Consider the following 12,074-nt stretch of genomic DNA (forward strand, 5'->3'; position numbering starts at 1 on the left):
TTATTTAGAGTATTTAGTCAGCTGATTATTTGATGTCAGGCATAACGGAATGAATCCTTTTACTATGCATTTTGGGCTGCAAGATTTTCTTTAAATAATATTTTAAAATATATTGCATAATGTACTGAAATATTAAGTGTGCAGGCTTTTATTTTGACTGCAAATTTCTTTACCTTCAATACTGCACACTGGTATTTACAGCCAAATCTTTGCTAGCACTAAGCTATTCAGTGTTCTATTTAGCTACCTAGCTTCACGTTCCTCTGTTCCCATTACCAATTATTCTTCTTTTCAAAAAGAGATCTGAAGAATGTGAAAAACAACAAGCTCGTCATCAAAAAATAAAAGAAAAGGAAAGCAAAATACAAATACAAAAGTAACTTTTCAATTTAAAGCTACATTTTGAAGTTAAAGCCAACAAAACAGATTTCATGTTTCAAGATTCATACAGCATGAACCTGATCTCATTTAATAAGTGAAAATCATGTAGCACAGTTTAGAAGGAACAGGATCAAGTGTTCTGGGCTCTTTTTTCTCCTAACATTCAAGAATGCTTCTCCAGCTCATTGTTACCCACACATTTTGGTGTACAGTATGTGCAAATGACTCAAGCAAAAGATGCAGCATAAGGATTAAAATGTACCCTTTGCTTACATAGGATGGCACCAGACAGAATGCTGTCAGAAATGTGTAACCCACTAGTGCAACTAACTAAAAAATTATGCTATAAAGGAATATATACAAATGACTAAGAAGAACACTCAGCATAAGGATTAAGACTTCTTACCCCATATTTACATTGACGGGATGTTGCTCCATACTGGAAGCGACACTGTTCATCAGCATCATACACCTGACCTGGGGCCACAGCTGGATAAAGAAAGTCACGCTTGGGAGGCTCATTATCAAGGCAAGTACCACGGCCCGAACTGTTCAACATAAAGGACCAAAGGAATTAGGAATTCTACTGACTGTAAATCACAGTAATGATATCATGTATCTAGTTCTTACTTTTAACGTCTTTGGGTGTGAAACAAATATGATCGCAATAAACAAACAGTACGATGGTACACCCATGGTAAATATATATATATTAAAGGGAATTAAGAGATCAAAATAATTTTTCATCATAATTATTAACAAAAATGCTTATTTTAGATCATGAAATAGATTTCTTATATTATCCTTTTTAAAAGTACAAGAATTACTGAGCCACACAAGACTGATTTTCATTTTTGTTTTAAGGTTCCTATTTGTTTTCATTAAATAATAGGTACATTTGGTCATAGAACAAAAATTAAACAAATTAAGCAAATAAAATAAATAAAGGTTATAATTCTTAACAATCTTTCTGATCCTTCAAACAGCCAAGTACCTTAAAATATTACAGATAACGGCAGCTCAACCGGTTTATGCAAAAGTAAAACACACTAAAATTTCAACATGACTAAATGTTTATAAGATTAGGACCCTAACATGTATGCCTATTCCATGTGAGAGAACAAAACTGTTCCAGTGGTAAAAATTGTCTAGGATCTTAAAATTCACCTATACTTGTGTGAGTGACAAAATTCATATGGATCTAAAGATCTTTTCTATTGCATTAACAACATATAGTCTTCAGAATTTCAAGTTTTAACTAAGATCATCATCTTCCAAAACTTGAATATTCTTTTCCTTTATATTCACCATTCTGTGGGTGTTTTGTTTTGTTTTGTTTCAAAATATGCTCATATTTAACCATAATATTTCAGCGTAGTGGAACAATAACAAATAAAGTCAAAGGCAGACAGAGTTCTTTTCTTTAGAAAACTTCATACTTTGCTAAATATAATTATTAAGTTTTATTTAGTCAGTGAGCATAGAAGAGGACAGATGCTTTTTTACTTTCATTTCACATGTGAATAAGTGAGGATTTTTAAAGAATTCTGGTGCCAACACTTTAAATTTTTTTCCGACATTCCTACAAATTTTGCCAGCACTGATGTTTTTTTTCCAAATCTTTTCCATGCACCTTGCCAAAGGAACATAATTTCAGAAGTGAATGTTCTACACTGTTTTTTGGAGATCTCCAATTTGCTGTATTTTTCACTTGCAGATAAAAAAATAAAAAATTAACCATTTAGTTTGTGTTTTCATTCTAAACTTATTTGATTATTTTTTCAGAATACTAAAACTACCCCTTTGGAAAAACACAAACAAACAAGCACTGACCATTTCAGAAGAAAGCAAACAGCAACTAAGGCAATTATCAAGTAAATAAAGAAAAGATACAATTTTCAGTTACTAATCCCAATAAATTTAATCAGATTCACCTCCTTTTCCCCCCCCAGATCAAGGCATAACTCCTCCTATCCCAACAATGAGGACATAAGATGTTGAAATCTACCTTTAAAATATCAAACTTTTGATTTTAACGTAAAAAAATAATGTATTAGTCCCTTTACTCCAGTTTCAAGGATTGCAAGCATATACAATTTCTAATGGCAGAAGTTGAGAAACTATCCTACATTCTTTTGAATCTAAGCCATTTCAGTGTTGTATTCTCCGTGTATAAAGAGTACATGTTAATAATTCCAATACGGAAACAAATCAAATACAATTTGATCTTTCTGCATTGTCCAAACCAATGTGCAGACAGGAACTTTGCTTAAACAAGCAATGGGAAGTTTAACATTTGCTTGAGCTAGTATTACATATGACTGGAACATTTCCACAGATTCAGATAGTGCAGAGTTTGGTCTCTAAGGTATGATCCTGTAAACAAACAGGCAAGGATACAGCATTTATAAACCTCTCATTACCTTTGGTGATACTGTCCATAAGCATACAGATCCCTCCCTGCACAGTACTAGATTACAGATCTGAATCTTCAAATGCACTGAACTTGTACACTAAACTCTACAACTACTCTACAAGACACATAATGGCAGAAATAAATATTTAACACTTCTATGTAAGTCAAATCCTTGCAGAAATTTCAAAAATATGCCCAGTCTGCTCTGATGACAGCATTCTCACCATAATGAAATATGATTGTTGTAATAAAATGGCAAGAAAAAGACTAGTAAGTGGTTATGCACTTAGCTACATTACATCACCATCTCTCAAGATCTCCACAAATTTATTTCTCTTTTTCCTTCTGCTTCAGTACTATTATTTCTCTTAAAGTACTTGAACAGCACTGGCACATTACAAACTTAGTTTGGGAACCTGATACTGCATTGTGAATTGAAGTACATTGGAAAAAATACCATGCGTTACAGAACAGTCATGAAACCAGGACCTTCCCCATTGGAGGTGAAGGATCTCATCAAAGCAATGCAAACAATGAATGGAGACTCAGGATTAGCTAACATTTCCAGATAATTTCTACCAGACTTCGGTGTAACACTCTTGCATCTATGTCCTTGTTCTTCTGCCTATCTCTTTGCTCCACCGAGGCAAAACCTAGACACCTCAGGAAAAGATTGCACAAAATCTAGGGGAGTGAACCAAAATGGTCCAAGAAGAGTAACAGGACTTTTGAGGACTTTCCAAACAGAGATCTAGTAGTTACCACCTGGCCTAAGAAAAAGTCCTATGTATAGATGTAAAGGAAGATAATGGGAACGAAAAGAATGCCTAAATATTTTAATCTCTTCAATTATAGAAAATTTCTATTCACTGTCAGTTTTTGCTGTGTGATTTTATTCTATATTGGAAGCACATAAAAAAAATAAAAAACCCCAATGCAATATCCCAGCTAGAGCACTTACATTTTTGAAGAGTGGATAAATCTTTACTGTCTGCTATAGAAATAAGATGACCTCAACCTCAGCATACGTTCTATTAACTCCCTAAAATAATACTAATACTCAGGGACTTTCTCATTTTCCTAATTCTAGGTTAATTTAATGGGTTTAAATGGGAGATATTGGGACTAATTACAGCTGTATAATACTGAAGCCGGATGTCATTTTGTCACAGTGAACAGTATTCCAGTGTAGCGTGTCAAGAGATAGTTGTAAAATAATCTACAATGTAGTTAACAATTTGCTTTTTATTTCAGTATTTCAGGATAGAAAATTAATCTTGTTTCTGTTTGGAAGGATAGCAAGGATAATAGAGCTTTCACTTAATGCTCATGATCTCCAACTTTCTATCACTGCTAATTGTTTGATCCATGTGAACCAGGAATTCAGTGTTGTAATCTTTACAGACCGAACAATGCAATAATGATGATCACTGTCTCTGCGCAGACATCACTTTTATATCCCCACACTACTTAAAGAAAAAATGCAAAAAACATTGCTGTAGACCATTCAGATTTTATGCTCATATTACAGTACTTATTCACAGATACCTCAGGAACATACACAGTACAACTAACTCCCTTCAAAGGCTACAGAAAGAAGTGTCCAGAACACTGGTACAGAAAATGGATTTTGAATGTTACAGAATGAGCTTGCTCATAATAATAATGTGGAATTAATATAATGCAAGCTGCGATTAAAAAGCATACTTTAAATGCATTCTAAGTATTTTTAATTATTTTATAGCTAAAAATCATATAGACAAATATATGGATGGTATACATAAGATTTTAATTAAGTTACAAATTTTTCCATAAATATATGGAAAATAATAATAGTAAAATTAATGAACTGTAAACACAGAGCATTTTATATATATATAACTTTTAAAACATGAATTATTTACATGCCTGCATATAACATTTGGCTCCTTTCAAAATACTTCATTCACATTTATTACATACTTTTCCTGAGTATAACCTGGTTTTTAAAGAGTACCAGGACATATACTTTTGTACAGGCTACAAAAGTTGCTTAACCTGACATTAATGAATAAACTCTACAAACTGCTCAACAGTCTATAGATAATAACATAAATATTTGCATAATGAGGACATAAGTAATGGTGGTATGATTCAGAGTGGTATGTTTAAAATTAAAACGAACCAGAATAGGATCACTAAATGCAAACATTCTTGAACTTTAGGGAAAATCAGATATTGATGTGGATTTACCACACTCTCTCATGATACATTCTGTTTCCTTCCAACCTTTTATGCAAGTATATCTCTATGTCTGATTAGCTATTTCACATCAAAGACACTTTAATTTGCACAATGCTCATTTTTTCTTTAGTTTGATAGTAGACAATTCGCTATTTCTTTAATGCATACTTTTCTCCAGAATACATTCCAAAGTGAACATATTCTGAATAATTATCCAGCACCCATATTAGGAAAAATCTACCAGTCTATCTATCAAAATCATCTTCCTATCAAAATCTACTGGCAACCTGTCATTGAGAGTTTGGGAGAGAGATAAAATATGGGGCCAATTTGTTCTACATTTATTTTATCATATATTCTACAAAACAGTTAATACATTGCTGATTCTGCCCTTTACAACTTATTTAAAAAAAAAAAAAAAAAAAAGAGGTAGACAAAGGCTATTACTTAGGAAAGCAACACTCAAAACATATTGCAAGCCACTGATTACATAAACTGGCTCTTTATTTTTTTAAATTGGGTAGCCTTTTGGGTGAAATACTGACTTGCAAAACTTGTTAAACATAAGCCAACTGGGGAAATAGCCTTTTTAACCCATTATCTGTTAGCAAAAAATAAGCAATCAAACAAAAGCTTATTATAAATTCTAAAGTAAAAGAATAAAGGGGCAAATTATAATCCAAAGCAAATGCCAACAGATGATAATGAATATAAATTTTCTCTATAAATTTTTCTATTGATTTGTATAGAAAGAGATGGAATTTGCTATTGTTACTCCCCTGGAGTAACAAGGAATTGGCCAATCTGCCATAGGCAACGAGCTACCCTATATTTATCTGTCATATCCACTTAAATATCCAAGATTTTGGGGCAGATGATGCCTGGGCCTAAACACAGAAAGATTTTTTATATCATCTCTATGAGCGTACTCGGACCAAAGTAGTTTTGGCTTCTTTCCAGAGTTAAAATGGTCTAGTCTCTGAGATCTAAATCCCACTATATGGCAAACCTAGAAACTCTCTAAGAATGCCCTGTGATTCAAATAGTTATAAGACTCGTGGTTTTTCTTTATTCCTCTTTGAAAGAGGATCCTCCCTTTAAAAGACAGAGCTGGCCATCTCGCTTCTTGTAATACCTTCTCTTACCTGATGCTGACAAGATTAAGCAGCTCCAACTCCTGAAATCATCTAAATTATGTTACTACAAAACATGAAAGTAACCGAATAATGAAATATAAAGTGGTTGTTTTTTTTTAGTTTGTTGTTGTTGTTTGTTTTGTTTTGTTCTTAAGTCTAGGGATCTTCATGGCTACTCACTAGATAATTTTATACAAGGTAAAATGAAACTTGCATGATATATATACATGCTGCATAGAACGAAGTTTATACCAATTAGTTTTCAATCACAGACAACATTTTTAGGGTTGGTTCTTTTCTCCTATGAAAACACATTAACGATTTCTACTTCTTTCACAGGAATCTTTGTCCTCTGACAATGCTCTTCCACCCTCCAAATCTCATGGAATCCTTCTGCATTTCATTACATAAAAAGGTTAACAAAATTTAAAGCCATTGTCAAGCACTTATAAACCGTTCAGTTGATAAATTGAATTCAGTCAATCTTTCACTCTAACATAAACCTTGACAGACAACAGCTATTTTGTGCTGAATGTTTTCCCCAGAAAAAAAATGGCTCTCCTTAGCCATTTCAAAGACTGTGCTAGGATGTCATCATTCTTGGGAGTTTTGATAGACTTATTAGCAATGCACAAGTTTGCTTTGTCTTTAATCCCATCCTTAAAATCATATGGGGCAGTCAGGGAATTGCTACTACATGAGACTGAGTAGTTTTCTTTGCTTCTTGCTCACAGATCATTACCTGAAAATGCAAAGTCTCTGCTATTAAGGCTGTTTTGCATCAAGGAAAGGTGTGAATAGGTTAAAAATAAATAAATAAATAAATAAAAGAAGTGATCTAAGTTTCTGACAGCTGTCCTACTGTAACTCTATCTTAACAGCTTCCTGGTTTCATTGAAATGACATGACACTTAAGGAGGAGAATGGAAACCAGAGAAAATAACTATACTGTTAGAGACTATTTTATTTTCTGAAATAATGCAACAACTATTTCAAGAAAAAAAAAATCATTTCTAAGTTATTAAAACCACAAACAATAAGAAGCACAGACTTATCATGAACAGATCATGTCTGAGAAATCTGACTTTTTAAAGATAGATTGCAAAATCAGTAGATGAATAAACTGTCTTTGGCTCTTCATACATTACTTATGATGGTATTTGACACAATTGGGAACTCTATTCATAACTGAAATGCATAAAAGAATGATTATCCAAGGTGGATTTGAAAAAAATAACACATTCTTATTTATGAAAATAAAGATAAAATATTGTGGGAGATAACTTAGTATTGGAGCTGCTCTGTTCTTATTCTAGCTAATCTAGAATCGTCAGTAATGATTTTTATGAAATACGCAGATGATAATAATTCAAGTAGTGCTGAAAACCGTGGCAATGACACAGAAGTATCTCAAAAAACCTGAAGACATAAGAACTAGAGAACAGATTCACCAGAATGCTATTCTGCCTTTATGCCAATATAACTAAAATTTCAGTGGCATCTCACAGGGTTAAAAATGAAATTTAACAGTGCATCAAACCTGCAGAATGGAAAAGAATAATGTGGATGCTAAGATTAAATAATAACATATATAGAAACATTTAAACAAAGAGGAAGCACAAGGTAAACATTTTTTTAATATATAAAGCAAAAAGTTGAAAGATCACTCTATACATGGAGATAACAAGTAAAGAAACAAGAGAGTTTGTTCAGAGTGAGGTTTTTATAAAATAGTTGGCTCTATTACATTTGCAGCATAACACAAGCCACAGAATTTTACCATGTGTTTCCTTCTCTAAGCACATAAGTAAAAAATGACTGCATAGCTACCCGTGGAACAGTCTTCATCAATAGACAACTTATTTTCAGGACAATTACAAATTTAAAATGCAGCACAGAAGACAGTGACAAATAGAAGGTGAGACTAAGAACAGCACCACTGTAACAGTAAGAAAGAAACCCTCAATGCTACAAGAAAATGCCTGAAATGTAAGCTGATAGTTAGGACTACTGAACTACGAAAAAAGCTCACAGAAGTGATGAGAAAATCCTGTTCTTTGTAATAGTTACAAATAGGTTGTGTAACAGCTAGAAAGAGTACTAAAAGAAACGGAACTGAATTAACAGATATGATTAGTAATGATAAAAACAAGATGATCTTGTCATTTTTTATGCTGCTAGTGTTAAATGAATATATATATCTCTCCTCAGAAAATCAACTTACATTGTGAAAAACCTGTATCACACACATGTAGAATGATTTATTCAGTACAGTTTAGTTTAGGTGTTCATTTTAAACACTCCAGCGCTTAAAATTTCATGGGTTCATAGTTCAGTGGGGTGATAAAAATGCCTTAACTTGATAAAGTAACTGAAGAGAGGTAATTTCCTCTGGACCGTGCCTAACACCAACACACCTGATCCTGCCCATTGACCCTATAGGAAGCCAACAGACACAATTCAGTGTTCCTGTACTTTTGTGAGAGAAGCTACGTCTTAACCAACAAAAGGAAAACTTCATTGGTCTATATGGGTTCCTTCAGGTACAATTCAGAATACAGCACCTTATTCTAAAGTTAGATCCCCAAAAGAGTTGGATAAAGTCCGTTTTGCTGTTGGTAATCTAACTGTTAGACTACTTGACTGTTTTAAGTTCATCTCTTAAAACACAGCGACTGACTTCTTCACCGACCTTTATTTCTTAAAGGACTAATTACACTGATGACACTGAACTTATCAACTAACTTCCATCTGCTCTCATAAAGACCCCATCTCCTGTACATTTTAAAAAACACTATTATTAATTTGTTCTCAGTGATCTCATAACTCTGTGCCTGTCTTCCAAAGGTTAATTACATACAAAGACTTCATTAGGTATCATGTATATCAATAAGCACATTTTTGACACTAACACATTTTGACTGTTTCAATTCTTTCATACAGAGGTAAAATTTAAGATAGGAACCTACTTCTGAACTGAATCACCACAGAAGTATAGGTTAGCACATTTAAAAAATATTAACATAAACATGTATGCTACCCTCTCCTCTGATCTTTATATTTTTATGAAAGGTGCCAATAAACATTGACAGACTAAAAAAAAGCAAGATGGCATAAAAATCAGGAGAATGAAATGCACAAAGATAAGGGCTAGAAGCTTGTTCCCTTCAACGCATATCCTCACATTATGCACGATTTAGAACAAAAATGTTTCCCATGTTGACTGATTCCACATTTCTTTATTTCTCACCTTAAGATTAAGCAATGAAATATGATCAGCACTTTAAAATGTTTGAATAGATTAAAAATCAACACTGTGAAATGGGGAATGGAATACAAGAAACTTTTACCCATACACAGGAAAAGCACCCTGTAAGAGTTCAGGGACTTGTTATACTTCTGTCTTTACATTCTGAAAATGTAAAGAACACGTTACTGTATCTCTACTATTTATTCCGAAAGGTGTGATTTTTTGGAACAACTCATGATTTTTCTTGAGATTACTTACTCTAAAAAACTGGTGATGTAATCCCGACTGCAGGCTGACCAAGAGAAAGGGTTGGTGTTTGCTGTAATATGAGCCGCCATTAGTTTTGCTGCTTCATGACCTTTGGTCCCACAGGAATTTCCAATTCCATCATGGTTCATACCAAAACTGCCCAAAAGAGAAGAAAAACAGCCCGTTATTTTTCTACAGAAACAGACATCTCATAAACAATGTGATTTTTACAGAAATCATATTTAGGCCTAAAAGAATACAAGAGAACTCCAAATGGGAATTAGGATCAGTTAAGTTTAGTTTATTCAGATCTCAGAATATTGCACAATTACATAGCATTTTTTTCACACGGTCCTGAAAGGACTTTACTTCTTTTCTAAAATTTAACATTACTCTTTCAAGATAAATCAAGAGCAATCAGTCTTTATTTGGGTATTGTAGCTGGTAAAGAATATATATTGTCTCACTAACACGTCTATTAGTAAACAGAGACAAATAGGGTATGCGATGTTGCTGTTTAAGCACACATATAAGCACACAGTAGCTAATGATATTTCAAGCAGAACGTGAGTTTTGCAATTCCCAAGGCCATTCTGTATTCATGCTCCCTCTATGTTTCCAATGCACAGATGATTTGCAGTTTTTCTATTAGAGCTCTCCTTTGTCATGGAACTTCAGAGTGAAGGACACTTAAAATCAGCAGAAAATACAGTAAGAAATCTCTGAGTGGCATTTGGCCAGCAGATATTTCCAGCCAACAAATTCATTAACTTTCAACAAAGATGACATGACTCTGGAAAGAAATATACAGTAAAATAATCTTTATGCTCTAGAAATCCCATGCTACTGAAACAAACCCTTTGAGCTACAGACAGCCAACATAAATTAAAACTAGAGGTTAACTCATAAAAAAGCTATTTGAAAAGACTTTCCTTCTATATACAAAACTATTTTAAAATGAAATTATTACTGTTATCCCTAAACAACCAACAACATATACTTGACTGACCTGTCATAAATGAAGCATTTTAAGAGAATATAGAATACCATGACCTTTTGTAATAGTATACATCTTTTTTTAACTCCATTTTCTAAGTCTGCCTTTGATTCATTTCCTCTCTGTCACTTGGGAGGAAATATCTTATTTTTTTTAAATATTAACTTTTGGACACATTAGCTCCTCCTTCCCAAACATGACACAAGGCTTATGAGATCAAAGAGGCGGGTAGTGAGATATAGAACAGCTTCCTAGAGCATCAGACAGAGAAGTAGTCAAAGGGAATACCAAAACTGAGCTGCAGTTGGAAGCAGCGCATCTGTCACTTTTTATATGTCTTATAATGAGACCAGTCCTTGGAGTCCTCTGTGTTACAAATGCTAAGACTGACCCCCTGATTTTGTACTTAATATTCAGGTTTACAAATGTGCTGAAGCATTCCATTTTTATTTTCTATAAATTTTTTATTCTGATTGCCAGAATATACATCAATCTATGCCTACGGGATGTCTCCCCATGTAATACAGTATGCAGCAATGCCTGCTTTTATTTTGTTTAGTGTGTGATGTCTGAAAAATGCAGAAAGCCTTACGCATAGGAAAGGTATTGTTATATATTTTGGAAGTGAAGGAGTTAGAAGTCCAATGCAACACACTTCATCAGCTAATAATGAAAAAGCATTTTATTGGCGTAGTTCTCAACTGCCATAATTTCCTAGAATTAGGGGTACCTGAAATGGTAATATTTCTTGTTGAATTACCTATGTACGATTTCTTAAAATAGAAAACATTATGTTTTAACAGTCCCTATGAGAGTTCCTTACAGAAATTGACATTCTGCTACGTGGGAAAGAGCTGAATTGGGTCTTACTGACTATCTGTGATACCCAACTTATTGCTGGTTAATATATTTATTTTGTCAAAGAAATCACAGAAACTCCAACTGTCTAGGAAGTGAAAGAGTACAAACATATTTTGTCTTTTGGGCCTACCAAAAAGAAGAACAAATTTCATAGTTAAATATCTTTCCTTCTACCAGGTCTCCTTGTGAAAAATAAGTTGCAGATGGTGGCAGCGGTATATCTAGTAAAATGCAAATCTGTGAATGGAAGCTGCTATTCCAGACGCACACGGGAATACAATGCTTTTCCATGAGCTAAATGCACTGCCCTTTTTTTAATAATAAATATTAATTCATCTAAATCATCTATTCCCTTACACAAAGGCTATTCCACTCACCCCTGCTTCTGAATTTAGTAGAGAACTGGCCATTAGGTTCAGATAATATTTCTGATGTTTAGAAAGGAGTTTTGTAATTACTGTCATCTTTTCCCATAGACAGTAGTGGCAGCATGCCCTTACAGCCTAGTAATTTGCACTCCTATAGCCAGGACTGCAGATGAAGACAAATTTCTGTCCAAAG

General features: G+C 33.6%; 1 protein-coding gene across 5 annotated transcripts in view; it reads right to left on the reverse strand.

Moving 5' to 3' along the window:
• ADAMTS6 (ADAM metallopeptidase with thrombospondin type 1 motif 6) overlaps positions 1 to 12,074 on the reverse strand; it is a 154,745-nt gene that overhangs the window by 73,735 nt on the left and 68,936 nt on the right. For all 5 annotated transcript variants that reach the window (XM_084503222.1, XM_084503224.1, XM_084503223.1 and 2 more), the window contains 2 exons: positions 9,665 to 9,811; positions 788 to 929 (listed from right to left, as the gene is read on the reverse strand). In XM_084503222.1, coding sequence (XP_084359348.1) covers positions 788 to 929; positions 9,665 to 9,811 — 289 coding nt within the window. The remainder of the gene's footprint in view (positions 1 to 787; positions 930 to 9,664; positions 9,812 to 12,074) is intronic.

This window comes from Aythya ferina, assembly GCF_964211825.1.
Source record: "Aythya ferina genome assembly, chromosome: Z".
Lineage (NCBI taxonomy): Eukaryota > Metazoa > Chordata > Aves > Anseriformes > Anatidae > Aythya > Aythya ferina.